The sequence below is a fragment of the Mesoplodon mirus genome (assembly GCF_964341445.2).
Source record: "Mesoplodon mirus genome assembly, chromosome: 3".
NCBI lineage: Eukaryota > Metazoa > Chordata > Mammalia > Artiodactyla > Ziphiidae > Mesoplodon > Mesoplodon mirus.
Window position 1 is genome coordinate 177,690,356 of NC_138978.1, and position 23,270 is coordinate 177,713,625.

The following is a 23,270-nucleotide window of genomic DNA, read 5'->3' on the forward strand; positions in this document are numbered from 1 at the left end:
CAGGTAGACTTGCCTGACTAGGATAGAGGGTTCTTTTTGGGGAGTATTGGGGGAGAAAGTTTGGAAAAGCAAGTTAGAAGTAAAATGTTTAAAGCTTTTTATGAAAAGATCAGGAGTTTAGGCTTCATCCTGCAAAGAATTGAGTTGACAATCAACTGAAACTGTTCTAGGAACATTAAAATTGCAGTTGTGAGCAGAGTGACGTAGAAATCAGGGAGGACCAAGATAGGGAAACTGGTGCCAGTAAGGATTTGGTGTGTTTCCAAAGACCCGATGAAGGCAACCTAGCCTCTGTCCTTCCTCCTGAAACCGACCTGGAGCCCCTCAGAGAGAACACGGCCTCACTATCTGCAGAGCCAAACTGAACTGCTCTTCCTCAAAACCAGATGCGCTCTCTGAAGATTAAAGGATAGTTCTGGTTTGGCTGATTGAGAAAGGACGTCAGCCAACTGTTAAATGGTAGCAATTGCTGCATCGTATCATGTTGGAATTATTTCTTCATCTCTTTGCCTGCCTCTTCTTTAGTGACAGTGTCCTAATGGCTCTTCTCTGCCTGTCCAGTTGTCCTTCAGGATTTCCCTCTTTTCCCCTCCTCTGGCAGATGCCTCTTGGATGTGTTTCTGGTTCTGTCTGTCGTGGACCTCCTCATCTGATTATCTGATGTCCCCTGGCTCACTCTGTGGTGGTCAATGAGAGAGTGTGTTAGCTGTTAGAATACAGATGAAGGAGTAACCATTGATTGATTGACAGGGAGTAAAGCAAGATGAAAGATGACTTTTGTTTCACACCTAGGTGACTGAATGCAACAGAAATCCAGAACAAAAGCAGTGTTTCAGAGTTTGAGTAGAGAGTTTAAGTTTAGTTTTGCATATGTGCAGTTTGAAAAGAGGACAAGCTACCTCAGTAAGAATGTGCATAGGCCAGTTGAGGGGCTACATTGGAACTCAGACCAGTTTTTTTAGCTAAAACTCTGTGCAACTTGTATGTAGACTTGATTCTCATGCAGCCCAGATTCATCCTTCCATGACAAGCTTCCACTCCAGATTTCACGCAGTCATCCAGTGAGGCCAGTGATGGCATCAGCGAGGCAGCCCAGGTTAGAAAAACAGTTCAAAGCACAATCAACTAAAAGCTCAGAGGGAACTTTATTTAACTGGAGTTGTCTGCTAAGTCCCAAGAATTGGATTGGTTGTTTGACAATCAAGGAAGTACAATACAGTTGGATGATTCTGAAATATATTTTGAGTTTGAATTTTTTCCCAAGAGGACTGTTTTGAGTTTAGATTAACTATTGAAGTACATGAACACATTAAAGATTCTTTTTATTCGTTTCACCATTGGCACTAAAAAGAGTTTAAAAGAGTATAGTTAATACTGTCCCATTCAAACTATCCTTATTAATTTAAAATAATTTTCACAATTCCATTCTAATTAATTAAAATTATCCTACTCTTTTTTTTTTTTTTTTTTTTTTTTTTTTGCAGTATGCGGGCCTCTCACTGTTGTGGCCTCTCCCGTTGTGGAGCACAGGCTCCGGATGCGCAGGCCCAGCGGCCATGGCTCACGGGCCCAGCCGCTCCGCGGCATATGGGATCCTCCCAGACCGGGGCACGAACCCGTATCCCCTGCATCGGCAGGCGGACTCTCAACCACTGCGCCACCAGGGAGGCCCAAAATTATCCTACTCTTAATCTTATTATCCTATCTTTATTAGAGAAACTTCTTACCATCTGGTGTTTAAAATCGTTGTATTTTAGATTTAACAATCTAAGTTCTTCCTAGGGAAACTTGTCATTCTTGCTTATTAATTTCGTCTCATTTTGGGGTCTGAAACGGTACAAATTAGAATCCTAACTCTGGGAGCGTATCGGATATTTAATAACTTACGTTCTTTTATTTTTAAAGAACCGACAAGAAAACCCTGGGAAAGAGCAAGTACAATGAATGGCAGCAAGTCACCTGTTATTTCCAGGTATCAATTTTTTTCCTGAGTTTTATTTTAGAATTGTACCTGAAAAGAAATCTGCATTTCTATTGTAGAAAAAATTCGAATGGTAGATCTGAAATTGTACAAAGGAGCAACTAAAACATCTATAATCCTACTGCTGTTGGACAACTAAGCCCCACTGTATTTTTATTAGTAATTGTCTAAATTCTACCCTATGCTTATTATTGTCACCCAGGTTGTCTGAACTTTTAAGATAGCTTTATTCCTCCCAATTTTTTGATTTTGAAAAAATTCAGAACTGCAGAAAAGTTGAAAGAATAGTATAGCAAACGTCCGTGTATCCATCACTTAGATTCACCAGTTATTACCATTTTGCCAGCATTGGCTTGAACTCATATCTACACATCCACACTTTATTCTCTCTGAATAGGTGGAAGGCAGTTTGCAAATATGTGCTGCTTCAGCTTGAATACTTTAGCATTTTTATTAAGAAACAGGACATTCTCCTATATAACCTCAATACCATTATCCCTGTCAATAAACAACATTGAACTTTTGAAAGAAACTTATGTTTTGAACTGAAAGGCAGCTGGAGAGAAAAAGCTACAATGTTTAAGAGAGAGTAAAATAAAACCTAAAATTTTGAATTTATAAAGTAGAAAGATTTATTTTGCAGTTGAAACTTCTGATTATAATCGAGTTAGAAAAGATAATGCTCAGAAACAAGACTGGTTAATTCGTGTTTCTACAAGTGGCTTTGTGTGCATGGTCAAGCAAATTCAGTATTTCTTAGCCAGGCATACTTTACTATCATAACTTAACTTTATATCATAGGTCTTTAAACATAGATGAAACTTTTTCTTGGTTTATGAGACAGTTTAAAGGACTCATATTTTTTCCAGAGAAAGGTATGTATCTAGAGACTAAAAAGGTTTTTTGCCTTTTCTTTCTGAGCTATTTGTCTTATTTTTGCCTCATAAAAAGTAAACTTGAGTCTAATTTTAGAAACCTAATAAAGAAAAATGCAAGAATAGATCTTATATTGTCACAAGTCTGTTGTGTGTTAGCTTCAGTCTAAGTTTGGATTTGCTTTTTGTGTGGTTCTTTCTGTTGGTGGGAAGATTTGGTGATGACATAGTTATTTAAGCTCCGCAAAGAAACTGGGCCTTTTTTGAATGTATAGAAGCTTTCAGTTTCTAAGTGACTGAAAGATGAATATATTTGATTTTAGGAGAAAATGGCAGAATTGCTTTTGGTGAACATGTTTTTTCAGTAGAGTAGAAAAATTGCACATTTATGTTCTCAGGTACCTAATTGATGTGGCCTTCTAACGCATCTCCAGTAGTTGTTACAGATTTTCTTCAGTAGCACATTACGAAGCCTGGTTTATCAAGTGCATATCAGAACAGAACTGTGATGTGCCATTTGTCCTTTGTCACTACTTTCATCCCTTCCTCATTGATAGGGATTCTGTAGTGAGCTTGGCTAAAGCTAAACTTAAATTCATGGCAAAAGTCCTATCTTAGAAGGGACATGGAAAAGCTTCTCCAGGTGGAATGTATGTGTTCCTTGATGTGGGTGGGTTCATTTAATGAAGGAAAGAATTTTATTTCAGAGATTTTTCAGACTTCTAAAGGAAGTTTAAGTAAGTGCTCTAAACATCACCATTTAAAAAATATTTTGTCAAATATGGGTTCTTATATCTAGTAGTGTATTGTAATGATGTTCTAGCTCTGGTAGATAGTTTTCCTCTCTCTTCCCAAAATAGACGTTCCACTTATTTCCTGAGCACTCATATCCGTTTTGATAGATTTGATCCAACCACTGATATGTATGTCTTAAAATTTCACTGCAAGCAGTTTTAAACCATAAAAGATTTTAAAAATATGTTTAAAAGACTAATAACTGTATTGCTTTTCTTCCTAAATTATTTACCCCGTTCCTTCTGAAAGCAAGTATATTGGCCATTTTTTGTTTTTATTTGAGCACACTTTATTCTTGCACAGTACTGAAAGTACCCATTTCTCTTCTGAATATCCATGTCAAAATTATGTTAGTGATAAGATGGATTAATATCCTATAATATACATGAGATATTGCATTATGCTGTATTTATTAAGTGAAGATGTCAGACAGAATAAAATCAAGAGTGTTGAAGTTAAAAATGCTCTAGATCATGACAGGAACATAACATTGGAAAGTTTGTGTATTCTTCCTGTGGCTTTTATTAAGAGCTTACAGATCTTGTATTCAAGATGGAAAAAGAGTTCTTTATGTGCCTCCTGAGAAGAGTTAATTATGTATACTCCAAGCTGTAGTGATTTTTATTGTGTTTTTTATTTGAGCCTGTAGTTTTATTTATATTCACTCTAATAGAAATGTCTTTGGTTGTGTTCTGATACTTGGTGAATCTTTGTATAGGTAGATTTTACTATGTCTGCAGTCTGTAAAAGTAGCCATTGCATAATGATTTTTAAAAATTCTCTATAATTGTCAAGTAAACAGTGTCCTCACATAACTAGACTCAGTCTCCAAATAATTTTTTTTAATTGGAAAAAATTATTTTAAAGTTAATGGACTCCTTTAGTTCTTCTTCTGTTTGCTATAACTAAAAACCTATAAAACAGTAACATAATGAGAATTTTTTAAGTTCTATTGTATACCCCTTTAAATGGTTTTTCCCCTTCATAGACGGGATTCTTCAAGGAAAAATCAGATTGTTTTTGACAACAGGTCCTATGATTCATTACACAGGTATCATCCTGATGTGACTTTGTGATTTGAGACTTTGAAATAATATGTTATAGGGCTGAGCTTTTTCTACATGGATTGGTCATCACCACAGGGAGAGATGTAGGCAGATCGAGCCTTTCATATTTAGCTGTATTTAGAACATTTTTTAAAAAAATTCTGAGCGATTTGAATGAGAAAAATTAATAGATTAATAGTATTCATTTCCCCGCCATCAGTTTATATTTGGATTATGATACATATAAATGATAAACATATCAGAAATACTAATATAAATTATAAACATATCAGAAATACTAGCGTGGGAATCTAAGGCCTCATATATCTAGAGTGTTTGTGGCTTTTGCATTTTATTTTAAAGGCCGTTCTCTTTATAAGACAAGGCTTTAAAAAGTTGAATAGAAGATCCTGTACTGCTTGTCACTGGAACACAGGACAGTATTATAGCCACAATTGTGAATAATTTATTATTTGAGGAAAATCTCTATTTCCTACATACTTTGCAGTATATTGAGTATCTTTAACAACCTAACATCCTTGAGATTATTTCTTTTCTAGGATGAGTCTTATTATACCATTTTTTAATTAAGAAAACTTAGTATATGAGCCATGTATTTCTTTCTTAATTAAAAAAATTGACAATTTCTTAAAATCCTCAAGTGCTTAAGCCATATTTAGAATTAATTTGGCAGAATAGAGACTTAAACAGCTGTAGTACAGTTATTTTATAGGCAGGTATCTAGAGGTAACACTCTCATTATAAAGTAATAAAAACCTCTGAGAATCCCCCTTTTTTATTATCAGTTATGGTAAAAAAAACCCTTATGTTAGAAATAACTGAGACATACCCGTGTTATTATATACATCTAGTTTTAAAAATACACATCAAGTCTACTAGGAGCATGAATTAAATAGTATATGGAGGGGGTGTCTATGGCAGTGAGTAAGGAGTTCTGTAATCAGACTCTGTGTGGCCAAATTGTTGTTAGCTACAATTATTTTCATGCCGTAGATGATTACAATATTGGGTAAGTTCATTTTGTCAGCCAGTTAAATCTGCATAAAGTGTTCATAACACAATAGTGAAACAGTTTCTCCTGCTTTTTTTGAGATGGTTTAATTGTTTTGACCAAAAGACTTATTTAGAAAATTTGCTAGCACATAGAAAAGTAGCATTTAACAACGAGATTTTCTGTTGTAAATCTTCTCAGTTACCTTGCTGCTTTCATACGTAGTGCCCCCTGGGATAATGTTGATAAGCCTTTTTTGAGAAGTGGTGATTACGTCTTTCCTTCAGTATGAAAAGTTCCCCCCTTTAGTTAATTATCACGGTGGTGGTGGAGGTGGAGGTGGAGGTGGAGGAGGTGGTGGAGGTGGTGGAGGTGGAGGTGGAGGTGGATTGCATGTTAGCATGAGTTAAAGTGTTTAAAAATTGCATGTTTCCACAATTTTCTGTCATATAACAATAATTTTTTGCATTGTTTATTAAATATGTATATATTCACAACATACTGCCTGGTTAAGTAGCAGACCGTAGTTATTCACATGCATTTCAGGGATAGTCTGTAACATCTTACAAAAAACCTGACGGAAAAACTCGAACGAACTCTTTGGCCAGCCCAGTATAAGTTTAGGAGAAAACAGTTAGCTAGTTTGTACCAGTTAAATGTGAAATGTAAAAGAAAAGCAGAATAAATAATAATGTACTTCTGGAGAGCAGGAATGGACACTATGGGCGAATGAAATGCACAGTATGTCAACCTTTATGAATATTTACTATATAGACCAGACTCTCCAGAGCACTGTGACTTGCACACTGTGGGTCTCAATACGTCTTAGTTGACTATAGAATTAAGTAGTCTCAGCAAAGTGAAAAAGGTGTATTGTCTCAAGAGGGAAGGAAGTATGTCATATAAATCTTCTTATCCAACCCAGGGCCTAGCTCAGTGCCTCTTGAATGAGGTTTTCTGAAAGTTATTATTTTTCTTGTTCATATAAACATAGCAGCAGATATATAGTAAAATTGGTTGTCTTCCTTCACAACAATCTTTTCAGTTGTCATATGATTGATGTTAAAGCAGATTAACTCAATATTTCATCTTCACAGACAGTGCCTATGGGTTTGAAGTATAAATATGCCTTATAACAATTATAAGTTTGAAAAAGTTATTATACCTATTGAATCTTGGTTCAAATTTCTAACATTGGTACTCTGCAAAGTTGGAAATATATGACCTGACTAATGTTTTCATTTGCATTGATTTGTGACCCTTAAAGAGTGGCCACTTAATATATACTAAACCTGAAAATAAAGGACCATCTAATTAAAATTCTAGATTTTCCACTTAGTATTTTCTCTCATTGCCAGAATTGGAGAGGGAGCCATGACTGACTGACTTGATAAAAATATACCTAATACTTAAGACTTATTTCTTCATGTAAAATTTTTAACAGAAGCTAAACTTTTGAAAGTGCAATAGTAATTGACCATCTGTTTCTGTGTGGCATTCCGCTCCCTTTTCCTTTTAGAAAAATAAAATAAGTTTATGGAAGTAGTTAGATGACAATTCAGATGACATCTTCTTAAAAACTTCATTGGGAAATAGCCACATAGCCAATTGGATATGAATATACCTTTAATTTAATAATCATTTTTCCAATATCCTTATTTGTTTTGATGCTTACAACGGAATAAAACACATACAAAGAAATCATACTCATTAAATATTTTTCCCCCTGCATAGAATTTGTAAATTGATTTATATAGAGTGAAATATTCAAGTCTTTATAATTTCCTGTTCATTGGTTTGCCAGATATTTAGTAGATAATGTACAGTTTCAAAAGGAGAAAACATGATGGTTTTACTTGGGCTGGGGTGCTGCAGCTGGCCTCCCATCTGTCCTGATCACCATGCCACACGTCACCCAGTTACCCTCCTCATGCCCAAAGCGTGTTGTCCTCTACTGGAGAAGTCTCGTCATCTTATCACCTTTTTCTGATTTCTTTACAAATAACTGATAATACTGAGAAAAGTGAGAAATACTTTCATATGTTCTTATCAGTTCTGCAACTATTAGGACAATTAACTTTTTAACTCATGTTTTAAGAAATGTACTTTAATCTGGTGTTGGGTTGGTAAGTTTGCAATGACTAATGAACTCATTAAATATCCTAAGCGTTATTTACCTGTCCTGAAAATGTCATTTGTACAGACCAAAATCTGCGCCCTCGTCACAGCCCAGTGCCAACGGAGTCCAGACGGAGGGACTGGATTATGACAGGCTGAAGCAGGTGGGCGACCAGTGGCAGCTTCCCTTTATTTGTTCTTGTTCTTTTTAAAAAATATCCCATGCGCATATATTTGACAGGTTGCAAATGTGTTTGAAAAGAATGTAGAGTTAGATATTTTTTTACTCAAGTTAAACAGTGGCATTTAGTACTCTGTTATTTTTTTCAAATCCTCATGTTTTGGTTCATAAGTTTGCATAAAGTGCCAGCAGTGGTGGAAGGTAGGGGCAGTGGTTTAATGGTATATTATAAACTTTAAATGTAAGTGAATGGTGTACAATTGCTTAAAAAAAAAATGGGCTTGCACTTTTCACTTATCATTAGCCAAAATGGACCCACCAAGTCTGGATTTGGCAAGAATGTGAGGAAAGTGGGCACTCTCACCTCACATACTTCTGCTTTCTAGGAAGCAGTTTGGGAAAACAAACCAAAAGCCTTAAAAATAAATGATTTACCTTTGAACCCGGCAACTTCACTTTGAAGAATTTATGCTAAGAAAATAGAAGTATGTAACTATATAGTATGGAGGAGGGCTCTGCAGCTATTAAGGAACCATAACTGAGAATATTGAACAATGAATTGTGAACACTTGCCCACATTAGGTGAAACAGACAGGTAACCGAACAGTATGAACAGTTATGTCGATTTTATAAGAAAAAGATATTGTTCATATTTTGGATACATATGCATTATATTTAATACCTGTATACACAGAAAAAAAAATGGAAGGAGTAATAGGTGATTTTGGAACCTTGAACTATCTTATTTCTAGAAGAGGTAAATAATTTTTTTTAATGGTGGTGTTTAAAAGATTTGAAATGGAAGGCAGGACATCTTAGTAAAAAAAACTATCAGTTTTGCAGACCTGAGTACAGATGTGCCTGTAGTGAAAAATGTAATCTTTGTCTTCTTACCCTGCACTTCACGGTAGCCTCTGAAGATAACAGTTGTACCAGATCACTGTAGCAGGCATTTATTGACTGTCTGGCGGACTTCAGTGCTATGCATTTGCTAGGTTATTAGCGTGACATCGTCTCCTAATCTTCATAGTAGTCAGATAACATAGTGTTTGTACTCAAGTTGTGCACATCTGAGGTTCAGAGAAGTTAAATTTACTCAGTCCCACAGTCAGGATCAGAACCCAGTCTAAAGACACAGACCTACTAGAGAATGGACTTGAGGATATGGGAAGGGGGAAGGGTAAGCTGTGACAAAGTAAGAGAGTGGCATGGACATACACTACCAAACGTAAAATAGATAGCTAGCGGGAAGCAGCCGCATAGCACAGGGAGATCAGCTTGATGGTTTGTGACCACTTAGAGGGGTGGGATAGGGAGGGTGGGAGGGAGGGAGATGCAAGAGGGAAGAGATATAGGAACATATGTATATGTATAGCTGATTCACTTTGTTATAAAGCAGAGACTAACACACTTAAATTATTTAAAAAAGAAAAAAAGAACCCAGTCTTTCTTCAGAGTCCGCTTTCCCCATTCTATCACTCATTTTTTAAAATGCCAACAAAGTTTGAGTGGGGCTTAAAAAGGGACCAATAATGTTGCAATAATGAGTTCAAAGTAAAAGTTAAATAGGAATTAAAGAGACAAATACTAACAATTTCAGATCAACCTTATTTTTATACTGCAAAGCTGTTTGAACAGTTCAGTTGAGTTATGTAATTTGAAAAGCATGTGGTCATTGATAATCAAGCCCTTGTTTCCTGTGTGTTAAACATGGCTTTCTTTTCTTGAAAAGCATTTTAAAATGGAGCACTTGCACACATTTAAAATATGGTAAGTTCTTGGCAATCTGAAGTAGGGGACTAGAAGAGAGGATAGACTTGATTTTAGGACTGATTTTAAGTTAATTTGAAAAAGGATATCTGCTAGTCCATATAATAACTTCTGTGCCTCACTTTCCTCATTGGAAAATGAAGGAATTAAACTAATTGATAGTTTTCAACCTTATTTTAAGCGTGAAAAGCTTTTTTAAAAAATGAACCTTAAACGCAGAGCAATTTAATGTTAACCTGAGGTGTGTGCAGTATTAAAGAAAGTCAAATAACTTGAAATTAATCCTTCCAAAGGATAGCTATTTTTCACCCATTAAAATTGTGTCAACTTGGGCTTCCCTGGTGGCGCAGTGCTTGAGAGTCCGCCTGCTGATGCAGGGGACACAGGTTCGAGCCCCGGTCCAGGAAGATCCCACATGCCGCGGAGCAGCTGGGCCCGTGAACCATGGCCGCTGAGCCTGCGCATTCGGAGCCTGTGCTCCGCAATGGGAGAGGTCACAGCGGTGAGAGGCCCGCATACCACCAAAAAAAAAAAAAAAAAAATTGTGTCACCTTATTAGCCCTTTTAGCTTTCATATTACACAGTCTTCAGTTTTTAACTAGGAGGTATCCATTATTTCAAATTGAACTTTATAAAAAGAGATTTTGTAAAATATGTAAAGATGGATTGGTTTTCATAGAGGAAGGAGGGTCCAGAACATCACTATTAACTAGACATGTAACAAGGGCCACACAGTACTTTAAATTTTTAGTAGCCGCCTTAAATACAGAGAAACAGGTGGTATTCACTTTAATATATTTTATTTAACCTAATATAGCCAAAATAATATTTCAATATATAATCAGTATTTTAAAATTACTAATGAGTTATTGTACATTACTTGCTTCATACTAAATCTTTGAAATCTGGTGTCTGTTTTACATTTACAATGCATCTCGCTTCAGACTAGCCACGTTTCAGGTGCTCAGTAGCTATATGTGGCTGGTCCCTGCCTTCTTGGTCTGTGCACATCCAGCGGAGTCCAATCCTTTTCCTTCCCCACCTATTAGGGCAGCCCCTGAGGGCCCTCCAGGGGAATCCTAGATTCCTTGAAACTTAGTTTAGCAGCTCTGGTGATTCCTAAGGAGTCCCCATACTTCAGACCAGATGACAGATTTGCCAAGCGCTGATTGTCCAGTTCACGTGTCTTCTTCCTTGAAACTTCTTTATGTATTACCTCTTAGACAGCTCCCAGAAGAACTAGATTAAAAGCAGAACCATTACGTTTTCTAGAAATTATCTGAATCATACCTTTCACTGGATGACCAAGTAATTATTTTAGTTTTAGAAAACATTCTGCTGCACATTTTGCTAAGCTAGAATAAGCAAAGATTGGGAAGCAAAGACTCTTAAAACAAAATTTACCAAGGTTAATCTTCTAAGACATAAATTGTGACTCTGGAAACAAAAAGCATATGTAATATTTCATACATTCTTAAAATTTTATGTGAGCAAGCATCTTTTTAACAGTTTTTTTTTCTGTATTTCTGATGTTTTTCTCTTAACATTTTAGGACATTTTAGATGAAATGAGAAAAGAATTAACTAAGCTAAAAGAAGAGCTCATTGATGGTGAGTGTCTAAACAAATTTGCTACCCTTATAGAGTAATGATCAAGAATAGCCATTTTAGGGCTTCCCTGGTGGCGCAGTGGTTGAGAGTCCGCCTGCCAATGCAGGGGACACGGGTTCGTGCCCCGGTCCGGGAAGATCCCACATGCCGCAGAGCAGCTGGGTCCGTGAGCCATGGCCGCTGAGCCTGCGCGTCCGGAGCCTGTGCTCTGCAACGGGAGAGGCCACAACAGTGAGAGGCCCGCGTACCGCGAAAAAAAAAAAAAAGAAAGAAAGAAAGAATAGCCATTTTAAAGAAAATGCAAATAAAGAAGTCCACAGTTTATTACTTGAGGGCATAAAACACTTACTTTTCCATACTATCCTGCCCTTTACTTGGTTTAGGATGTCAGGGAGGAGCTCTGTCTCCGTCATATAATGGAAATTAGTTCTGAAAATAGGGGTAAGCAAGATTCCTAAGTTTCCGGTGTTGAGGAGTATTAGATGGAAAACTAGGTGAACAAGTCTTTCTCTAGGTTACTTCTATTCATCCATCCCATCCCACTGACCTCTTAAGCCCCAAAAATCGGTGTTTTCATTTTGTGTACAAAATGGAGAGAATATATAAATATATAGAAATTAGTGTGGTCTTCATAAAAATAAGAAAACAAAGATTTCTGCAACGAAAGATGCAAGATCAGTGTTTCTTTTATTACTGTGAGTTTGAATACAGTCGTTAAGATTTCTTAAGAATGAATCACCCATTTATTTTACCGTATCGTTATGTTTGCTTTTAATATTTTTCCTTTTCCTACCCAGCAATCAGGCAGGAACTGAGCAAGTCAAATACTGCATAGAGAATCAAACTAAGGAGAGATAGGACTTTAATCTGGAGAAAGGAAAAGAAAAAAAAAACCTACAAAGAACAGCTGTGTTAACAACAACAAAACCCTTACATCTTGTGAGCTGTAAGAAGAAAATGGAGACAAACAGTCGGAAGGAGGGAAAAACCAACATACTTTGAAAGCCTTCAGACATTACTACTCTGGCGATAAGCTGTTTCCCTCACAGTTTTCTGCTTTTCTCTGACCGCTACAACGGGATGGAGGAGAGTCATATAGGAGTTCCTGTATCAGTTATGCAGAAAATACTGAATCCGTCAGGCAAGATCACCCGTGCATTGAAATACTTTCATGTCAAGAGAAAATCGCACGTTTTCCACAATCCATTGCTAAAATAAAGAGGAGAAAGGCTTGAGAATTTTTTTTCAGAGAATGGTGATGAGGAATTTAGCAAGTTATGCTATTGTATTGTAAATGTTTCTCTCAGGTTTGTCTTCCTATCATATTTGATATTCCATGAATAATTGAGCTCAGCCCTATGTAGGTTAAGATCATAAAATGTGGAACAAATGGAATTGTATGTGCTTTCAAAGGGTGATATTTATAAGAAAGTGTCCTAAAAATGATTTGTTCGGAGTGAGGAATTTTAGAATGATAGGAAGTTTCTCGAGTTTAGCCTTCATGCAATTTTGTAGATTCAAACATAAAATTTGTCCAGAATTTAAAGATTTAGATGCCTTCCTAAATTGTTACAATGCTTTACCAAATCTGTGACTCCTACATAACACAAACCAGTGGTCAAATGTAAAACAGTATATTGTAGATTCACTGTAGGTTTTCAACCTTTTTTAGATTTATGCACGTGGACATTTTTATAATGTAATTACAACCACCACAAAATTAGCTTTTTAAATTGCAGACAGTAATGCATGTCAAACTAATATGTAGTGGCCTTTTCAAGGCCTAGTCCCAGGGAAAACATTTTGTAGAGTATAGGGGAGCGGGAGGAAGGGAAGGAATAATTTTTTATTTAAAGTTAACTTCTGCACTATCTTTGTTCTCAGTTACCTGCATGAATAATAATGAGGACTATTTTGTGACTTTAATTGGTAAATATGTTAACAGCACCAAGTACTTGATCTTTTACATCATGTCTTCAGCTATTTGTATTTTAACTTGAGTAAGTTCAGTGGTCTGAAACATGATTCTGAGCTTCACATGAATTACATCTTAGTGTGGAACTCAAAAGTTCCGTCCCTGAATTTGGCAGTTGTTATTACCTAGGCGCCCTGCAGTTATACAGGTATTCAGGTACACATTCCTGACTACAAAGCTGCTTTTGAACCTTGTTATGTTGAAATACTAGAAAAGTAACAATGATGGCAGCAATTAAGGTCACAGAAATCATTAGATAAAGGGAAAACAACGAGGGGGGGTCCTGCATAATTTTCTTTTAATAAATAAAGTGAGACTTAGGTGGTGGGAAGAAGGAACTAGATACTCTACTTACCACCATGTGTGTGCGTGCGTGCGTGTTTGTGTGGGCACTCACGTGTGTGTATGTTATCCACTCCCTTTTCTTTGAAACTTCTAAGATTAAAATAGAGGAGAAATCCTGTATGTTGCAATGATAGAATTTTTTGAAATTTTAGGAAATCCCAATTCTCCAGGCTCTCCATCTTGATTTATGCTTGAGTTATTATGTGCCATATTTGCTTTGAAACCTTTGATTATCAGTAGTTTTACTAAAATTTTGAAGAAATAATCCACTTTCATCTGCTTTCTAGATTTTCTTAATCTAAGTTCATAAGACAGAACTTGTTGACAGCATAGTTTTCTAAGCGCTGCAAGTTTGCAGCCATTACCACTTCAAAGAGGTTTGAATGAGGGAATTTTTTTCCCTTGTTAAAATAGTTCCTGTTTCTGTAGAAACTTCATTTTTAGATCTGTGATGGATGAGCTATCATAATTCAAGTATACAGTTCTTTTTTTCTATCAACTCTTCATTGTCATCCAATAGTGAAGACATTAAAGATGCAGCAAGCTTATGAAGTACTACTTTCTAAAAGAAATAGGAGGCATTTTCATCTTTATTATTGTACTTTTGGTTATGCAAACACTATGATGATACCAATGTGTATGTCCCCCATAAATCTGGTCAGAAATCACTTTTGATTTTGTTGATTAAGTTAAACAGTCTATAGTAGGATAGAGTACTGGGTACAAGTGGTCCAAAGTAAAATAAAAGACTACGGTAAAAATGCTAGATCTTAAAAAAGAAACCGGTTTATGCACTAAACGTTTTGTGCCTTGGTCTAATATTAACATGAGGTCTGTGTAAAATGACAAAAAGAACCAGTGTTGAATCACGTTTTATTTCCTGTCGTTCTGCATTATCCCAGATTGCTAAATGTGTTCTTTCCAAGAAGTTTGATTGAATTACTGTATACATTTGCTGTCCTATGTGACAGTTTTGTCATTGTTAGAGATTTCAGTAATTAAAATGGGCAACAGAAGCTTAGGTTGTTTTCCTTATCAAAACTATGTTCCTTGGAGCCACAATATTATGATGGTTTTCGTGCTCTTGTACACTGGATGTCTTAAGCTGAACGCAGTTTAGGGGATCCTGTCTAATTACAGGAAGGTACTTCTTTCCTTCAACACTGTGATCTGACCTGTGACAAATCTGTACTATACACTATGTAAATGGCTAACAAGTCAACTGCAAACCAACTGAATGTACAAATCTTAGTGCTGGTGCTGAAATCTCTTCAGAATAGTCATCATGATCTCAAAGTTTGTTTCAAAATTTGCAAGCATCAAGTGTCAATCGAAACTGAAGATGAAACACTAATGAATGTTGAATTCTCATGCTTTAGGTGTACTTCCTTATTAGAGTCTTTGGTTCTCTGCTATTTTTACCGTACTGTTTCATTTAAATTTCCTACATGCTAACTTCGTTTGTGCGATTGAAATAAAATTGCAGTATATACGTGTTGCTTGTTCATGACACTTAGATAATCTTCTGACATAATCTTTTGGTTCTAAAATAAGTTGTATTGAATGTAAAAAACACTCTTTCAAGTCCATGACTTCACTACTTAAAGTTTACATACCAACACTACAAAGATTTCATAAGTCATAAATACTAAGTAATGTATACAAAGGGAATATGTGATCATGTATCTATCTACTTTTTGCTTGAAATAGCTGTTGGGTGTTCCCTGTGTGTTCTTATTTTCTCTCGGCCCAGCTTGGTACAGTGTCTTACAGTCAAGAGAGTGATAAATGTTTAAGTTTACTCCATTTTGTTCTACAGCATAGATACATTAAACTCATTTATGCAGTTAAAATTTTCCTTTATATAGTTTGCAGTGTAAAGGATATTGTAAGGGCCTTACCAAGTACTGAGTTTTAAATATAGTGAAATCTCTATCTATAGTGTTTGTTTATACAGTAGTGTTTGTTTATATAGTGTTTGTTTATATGTAGTTCTTGAAACCCACATATAAGCAGCAGTATGTTTTATCTGACTCTTACGAAGTACTGATTTTGAGTTCGCTTTAAAATTCTAATGTCTTCATTAGAAATACAACAGTCTGTCTTCTTTCTCCTACCGGACCCCAACTTTTCCCTCCCTCATGCTCTCCGCTTCTCGTGGACCCCATGTTCCTGCCACTCACTGACGTTTGCAGTCATTACCCAGTCCACAGGTATAAACATATTAACTGATTTTTTTCTCTCTGTCCCGTCTCGGGGTTCTGGCTTCCCTTCATGTATAAATCAGAATGTTTGTCTACAAACTAAGAGTCACTTCCCATTCAAAAATGAATGAAGTAACAGGTGGTAACCTTTAACATTTGCCTAGATACAACTTTGTCTCCTAAATTTGTATATACTTCCAGTGCCCTTGTGAAGAATTGGCCTTTAAGTTCTAAGTAGTGTTACCCTTTGAAGCACAGTTTACAAAGGTATGCTACGGGATCTCTGATTCCTGTCTGTAGGCATCCTAACTTTATATATAACCCTATTACCCTTTCAGTTCTATCGATTAAGCATAAGAATGACATCATATAAAGCATACTGTGTGAAAGAACTCTCTAGGAGCTCTTAATTCCTTTATGAAGCTATTGCATAATCTGCTTTCCTGAAGACATTTACTCCAGCATTCACATTAAAACTACACGTGTTCCTGGTAGTACCGTTTTTTTTTTTTAATAGATGAATTCGTATCTGTACATCTCCTCAAAGCTCTAAGGGATGAGAAAGGGATCCCAAGAGTATAATGAAATTAGTGATGCTAATACCTCAGACTTTTCACTGAAAAGCCATTTCATATTTAGACTTAGGTGTTTCTGAAGTATGCATAAGGAATCTTTGTCGATCTGGGTGAATAGAATTATCCCAGGTATCTTTGGCTACAAAAAGACACAGTGGAGAACATTTATTTTTAAGAGTAGTTTTCTCTCAAAATAAGCACATTTGCCTAAGAAGCTAAAGTTGGTAACCCCTCAAGAAACGACTGTTGAGCCAAGTACTGTTGAGGGTCTAGAATGCAGATTTTCTCTGTTCCAAACTTCCAAATAGGCTGTGGATTATGTTTGTTTCCTTTATGTTGTCTCTAGATAATTTTTGAGGCTCAGTAGGTTTTTATATCTGTTCATAATACTTTAAAAGTGAAACCTTCAAATTTTCAAAAAGTCTAAAATTGATTAGAAAAGAAAAAATATTACTAGAGTAAATTTAGGAGGGTTAGGGATATGCAGCATCAACTTAAATGGAGGTCTAGGATATCTCCCTTGTTGATACCAATGGTGAATTCACAGAGAAGCAAATTGAATCAGTAAGGAGATACAACTGAAAGCTCCTAATGTTATGAACTATGTAAATTTATCTCTAAAGAGCTTTTTTTTAAAGTAACAGTCCCTGTGAGAGGGTAAATAAATGATTGTCATAATGACTTAGGATGTTGAAAGAATTACTGCCACATTTATTGGTTATTTTTGTTAAATCTGATGAAATCAATAAATCTGAAGGTCAAGAAAGGAAAAAAAGGACTTTTCAGTTATTATAGATTCATCTGTTGCACATAAACTCTCTAAGCTGAAATGTTAGTATCAGTTAAGGCATGTAGTAGGCTTCAAATACTTGCTGATTAATTTAACATGAAGAATAAATAAAGCTGAATCCTCAATTTTAAGTGTTTGAGCCAAAAGGTCACCGTCACTGAGATGTACCCCACTTCTCTGAAGCATGTAGTATACTTGGAGAAGTTGAGCAGAGAGCAGAGCCCCTGGAAGCTTCTGGTATAGGGCTGTGGGATTCCTAGATAGAGGGAAGAAATCAGGGCCTCAGGGAGGCAGCTGAGGGTAGGGAGGACATATGCATCATCTAAAGAGTGTTCTTTTACATCACTTTTTCATATGACTCTAACTGAAAACTCAAATACGACCTTTTCTCAACAGTTCTGAGAGAAGACAGCTTTCATTTCAATAGAACTTACTAGAAAAGCTTATATATTTCATTAGAGGACTAAGTGCATTTGTTCCATAAGTGTAAAAATCTATACAAATCACAGCTTCATAGTTTATCATGTTTAAATTTGATTTAACTTTTTTCCCCTTTGGCTCCAAGACTGATTTCTTTAGCAATAGATAACAGAATTTTAAAAATATATAAAAAATTGCTAATGTAGGCAGTGAATAACGTTATATGGGTGCATTTGGTTTTTAGTTAATGGTTGTTCTTCCAAGAAGACTTAGAATATATTAAAAAGCATGCAGTTAGTTGGTCCTTTGGATTACACAGGAAATGGCATTTAGGAAATTTACATTGAAGAAGTGTATATTGATAGGTGTTTACATTGAAGGATATTTAATTCTCTGTCAGGTCCCAAAGTTTCCTTTCAAATCTATAGAAAATGAGAAAATAGGTTCTTGGCTTACACTTAAAATACAAGCTATTTTAATCATACAAAAGAAGTTGCCACAGAAAGCTTTTTAAGATTATGGTTCATTCATGCCCTTAGTCGCATCCATGGAACCTTAGTCTGAGTCCCTTTTTTAAAGATTAAAGGCATTTTTAGAGACGTTTTTCAATTTGCTTCATTTAAATTTTAGGTGAGAAATACCGATTTGGAATTTTTATTGTCATTAACCATGTTGAACTCAGGTGTAAACTCGGTTTGTTCTGCCTGCCGTGGCATTGGGTGTTTTACATGTTTCGGAGTTTCCCTAGATGCTCGTATTCTCAAGTCTGAGGTCTGTCTGTTCTTGGTGGTGGACTAACTTAGCGCTGTCACCCAGGCCCCGTGTGACCTCGGATGCTGCCAGGCTGCCTGGCAGTGGTGGTTGGGCAAGTGGAAGCTGGGTGCGATGAACTTACATGTAGACCTAAGTTCTGCGCCTTGAAGGGTTGGTGGTAGGCGCTGACTTTGTCACTAAAATGTCCAGGGAGAATCATTTCCCCCTGAGAAAAGTATTGGGAGGATTTAGATATTCAGAAGAGAGGCGTATTAAAATTTGGCTTCATTTTCTTTTCTACCTGCTTATTACCAAGGGGAATGGGAGTTTCAGGCCTGAGCCAAGGAGTTTACAGTTTGGTTTCCTTACCATAGACACCTCATCATTATAGGTTTCAGTTGCTGAAATTGAATTTTAGGGGGTAGTATTTGGTCCTCACATAAAATAGCCTTGTTTCTGAAAGTAAACATTGTTAAAAGATTCTTATTTTAACCCACTTCTTTGCCCCTTTCTTAGGCTGGACACTTCGTGTTTCTCCCACTTTGCCGTCTCACTCCTCCCTTTGTATGTGGGAAGTGGACCGGTCATTGGCCTGGACTCCAGCCAGCTTGACTAGCTGTCAGGCTGCAGGGCTAATCCATGTGGTCTCCAGGCCGTGTCTCTGAGGTTGCCCCTCCCTTTAACACTTAGTTCTGTGTGTCATCATCCCGTGTGTACTCTGCAGCCACTGATTTGCTTTATTTCTTCCTTTTGATCCAAGAGAAGGGGAAAAGGGCCTGAGTTTCTCTCTCTGATCCTAAGTGCCGCTTTTAATTGTTTCAAAATCTTAGACCCTCTTCACTGGAAAACATGCATCCTAGGTGTGAACACTAAGGTAAAGTCGATGAAATGATGATTTTGCAGTCGTGCCGCGTGTAGTGTTAATGCTGTGTTACCTGCTGCCCCAAGGCCCTCTGCTCACCTGTGAGATTTCACAGATTGGGTTACAGGTGTCTGCGTTCTCCCGGCCACGGCCTCAGCCTGGAAGCACAGGCATCCATCCATTCCCACAGACCAAGAGTGATACCGTGTGGGATCATGTGAGACGTGAAACCGTGCTCCGGTTATGATTAGATCAGTGACAAAGCCCTTTTGATTCTTTTTCTGGCCCAGTAGCTTTTTTTTAAGTAAACACTGCAGAGCTGGATGGAGTGAAGCAGCCCTTCTTTGTTTCTTGGGGAGGAATGCACTTCAGCAGCTCTCATATCCCCTGAGCCTGCTGTACCGTGGTTCCTTCTATCTCTGTCATCCACGGGGGGAATAATGCCCTCCCCCCTCTGCCCTTCTTATATACGAGTGTACAAGCTGCCATTCCTTCCCAGGTCCTTGTTGTTAATCCAAAAGACTCATGGCAGTTTCTTGGCCAACGAGGTGACCCTTCCTTCCCAGGTCCTTGTTGTTAATCCAAAAGACTCATGGCAGTTTCTTGGCCAACGAGGTGACCCTTCCTTCCCAAGTCCTTGTTGTTAATCCAAAAGACTCATGGCAGTTTCTTGGCCAACGAGGTGACCCTTCCGCACCATTTGGGTAAATGTTGTTCTTAGTCCTTGCTTGATCTTAAGGAGAAAATAATTGGCACAAAGTCAGAGGCTGAATGGGATTAGAGAAGATGAGTCCTGTTTTGCAGATGTTCTTTTCCTTCTGTTCTTGGTGGGCATGTGTGTGTTTTGGAATTCACTTTTTTTTAGCAATAAGACACTCTTTTCATACTGTGTGTTTTTTTCTTTTGGGGGAAAATGAAGTGTTTCTAACAAAAGTGAATGAGCTAGAAAGAAGATTCTATCTTGAGACATCTGTAGTTGGTGCAAAATATTCAAAACTCAATTACAGTATTTACACATTTTCATAGACATTCTTTTTTTGGTTTGCTTGATAAGACTGAATGAGGAAGCATCCCTGCAGTCTGTGGTTATAGCAGCATTGCAAGTCTGGTCTGTAGCTGGGGTAGAGAGAGTGGGGGAGTTAGGGCTAGTCCCATCTGTGCTTGAGCAGAGTGGGACTTCAGGCAGAGGTCGATCCAGGTAAGTTCCAGTTCAGAGCGTTCTGTTGCCTTGCCTGTGGGAGGAGTCTTCAAAACCTTTTACTTGGCCTGAACGAAAATCAGTTCCATTGTGCTTTCTGCTGACCTCTGGGGAGTTGGGATGACCATAGGAGTGAATGACAGGAAGGCTTTTTTGGTGCTTTTTATCTTACTTTTGAGAAGTGGGGGAGTCAGGGATGAACCTTTCTGGTTGGAGAGCAACATACACCGTTTCCATTATGAGATTTAGAATGTTAAATACATTCTCCTTTTCAGACCTACCTAGGTGATATTACAACAGCATCCTGTAGAAGAGCCCAGTTGGTAAAATTTAAAGGTGAATTTCTTGTGGTCCAAATGGACCTGCTTTGCTACAAAATTTTAAAACTAGAAATGTGCATTTATGTCCTTAAAGATTATGCAGAGCAGTTTTCTTTGCTAAGGATGTGAGTACATGCAGCCCATTAATCTAGGGCTTTATAATCTGGGAGTGAGCCTCTTAAGGCAGTATGGACTGAAATAACACTTTAAAGTTAAGGTTGATTTAAACATATCCAAGGCCATATTTGAATTGGAATTAGAAATTATTTAATGTGTATACAGAACCTCGTGTATCTTATCTCATGGAATTTCTGAGTTACTGGCCTTGCTGAATTTCAGGCGTAAAAGAAACTGGTAGCAACTTGTTTTCAAGCAACAAATTGTAAATTGCTGCTTGACTCAAAAATCATTTGTAAATCCAAATAAAGGGAGATCTTATTGTCAGGAAACATTACCTTCCAAGTTTGGAGCCTACCTTTAAGAAGGAGAAGTGGAGGAGAGGGTGAGACAAGAAACCAAAATGGTTGGCAGGGTAGGTGGGATTAGACGGCACCAGGGTTTTGCACCAAAGTTTCAAATATGAATAAATAAAAAGGAGGACCACTTGCAAGACAACTTAGGAAGGACTTGCCAGAAAGTAGCAGCTCCTGCTGCACAACAGTGCCTTCAAAATGATTCTCCGTGTGAATTGCATGCAATTTCATGTAACCGTAAAGTGTAACCTGTATGTGCATGACGTGTCTAGAATGTGTAAAGTTAAGTTCAGCGGAAAAGGGGCGTAGCCCTGCCACTGATGGGTCAGCGAGCCTGCTGAAGTCCTTGGACTTAACGTGTGACTTCTTAGAGCCCTGTGTTTGCATTAAGCAACCATATTGAAATCGGATCCATTTCTTCCTTTGTACTTTCTTTCCTACTTTGCAGCTTTGCTGGTTTTAACTGTTTCACTCTTCTGCTTCTTGGTATCCTTTCTTGTTTTGAAATAAAAAGATGAAATACTTAAGTCAACCAAGACTTGTTTTTATTTTACCAGTGCTCTTAATTTATCAAAAAATATATGATGTGAAAAAGAGTGTTCCACTTTCTTGGTTGTGATTCTGACCTCGAAATATGCTCAGTTCTAAAAGCTTGAAGAGCGTTTTCTGGGCCTCCTCCTGCATTTCACCCCGTCACTAAGGAGGGTGTCAAGCAACCTGCCTTCATCCCTGCATGTTGCTTCCACTTCTGTCTAATGGTGTCCACAGAAAATAGTGCCGTCCTCACTGGAGCCACCCAAGGCCGCTGCCCAGACTCAACCAGCAGCCTGATGGACAAATGAATGGCTGCCTCTGGGCTACCAAATACCCTGTGCTTTTCAGTATCAACTGTGTTGTGTCTGTAACCCAGGAATAGTGCTACCACAAAATCACTGCATGCGGATGCTGGGAGTGCTCTGGAGTTCTAGAGAATGGAGGGCACCTGAGACTGCACGTTCTTGTCTTGTGACCATCCCATTCTCGCTGGATTTCCTAGAGGCCGGTTACCTTTCAGCCAAGAATACCTGCGAGCCTGTGGTTTGTAAGGAGCTTGCTGGTACATTCCTGTAGACTATGTGACCACTTAATGGCCTCACTTTAACTTCTGCCTTTTTTTTCCCCATACTCTGAAGTCAGGAAAGCAGAAAGAAGGCTCTTCATAACCTGAACTAGAGCAACTTGAGTGCTTTCCTTTTTCACTAGCCTCATTTCTAGCTGAATTTCTTTTCCTCTCCTCCCCTTTTCAGATATCTGAGAAGCCCCCGAGGTTCACAGGAAAGGAGTCGGGGAGGGTGCACCGCGATGTCGGAGTCCCTCACTCCTGGATACTGATGGTTTTCATCCCAGGCGCAATCCCATTATCTATAGCGGAAGAGGTTATCCTCTAAGAGACTCGATGATAAAAAGACTTGCCAGCTTCCTCAGATCCAAGTAAGATGTTCTCTTGGAGCTTATTAACATGAGGTGTGATATCCTAAGATGCTGCATTAGCAATTGTATGCCAGCAAGAAGTGCAGAGGGGAAGGCAGCCCCTGGCAGGGTGGTCCAAGCATTGGGGTTTGGTGCTTCTGTTCTCTCAGCTGGAAAGGTAAGTGTCTGGGTTTTCCGACATCATTCCAGCTCAAGCTTTGTGGGTTTTATACCCGGCTGCAGGCAGCTGAGGGTCCCCACCATAGATGGGCCAGTCTGACAGACATTCAGTATCACAGAACTGGAGACTGCCCCCCAGACTTTGCCGGCAGTGGCAGACCGGTGGAGGTCGTGGAGGTCACGTTCACGGCTCCTCCATGGACCAGGTGCAAAGAGCCACTATCCTGCCATTTCTCTCTGTTCACAGGGTCTGTCCTAGCAAAGGCTGAGAGGTATTGTAATGCTGAACTGATGTTAATTAACATTTGTAAAGCTACCCCGTGGGGAGGAGACATTGC

The 23,270-nt window shown here is 37.8% G+C and overlaps 1 protein-coding gene across 10 annotated transcripts in view; it reads left to right on the forward strand.

Moving 5' to 3' along the window:
- Positions 1–17,168, forward strand: part of ENAH (ENAH actin regulator) — a 153,740-nt gene extending 136,572 nt beyond the window's left edge. For 3 of the 10 annotated variants that reach the window (XM_082615468.1, XM_082615469.1, XM_082615472.1), the window contains 5 exons: positions 1,906–1,972; positions 4,640–4,702; positions 7,913–7,991; positions 11,331–11,388; positions 12,186–15,200. In XM_082615468.1, coding sequence (XP_082471594.1) covers positions 1,906–1,972; positions 4,640–4,702; positions 7,913–7,991; positions 11,331–11,388; positions 12,186–12,223 — 305 coding nt within the window. In that variant the 3' untranslated portion in view covers positions 12,224–15,200. Of the gene's footprint in view, positions 1–1,905; positions 1,973–4,639; positions 4,703–7,912; positions 7,992–11,330; positions 11,389–12,185 lie in introns of all 10 variants that reach the window. The other 7 variants (XM_082615470.1, XM_082615471.1, XM_082615464.1 and 4 more) reach the window with 3 other exon arrangements.
- Positions 17,169–23,270: the final 6,102 nt, after the last annotated feature.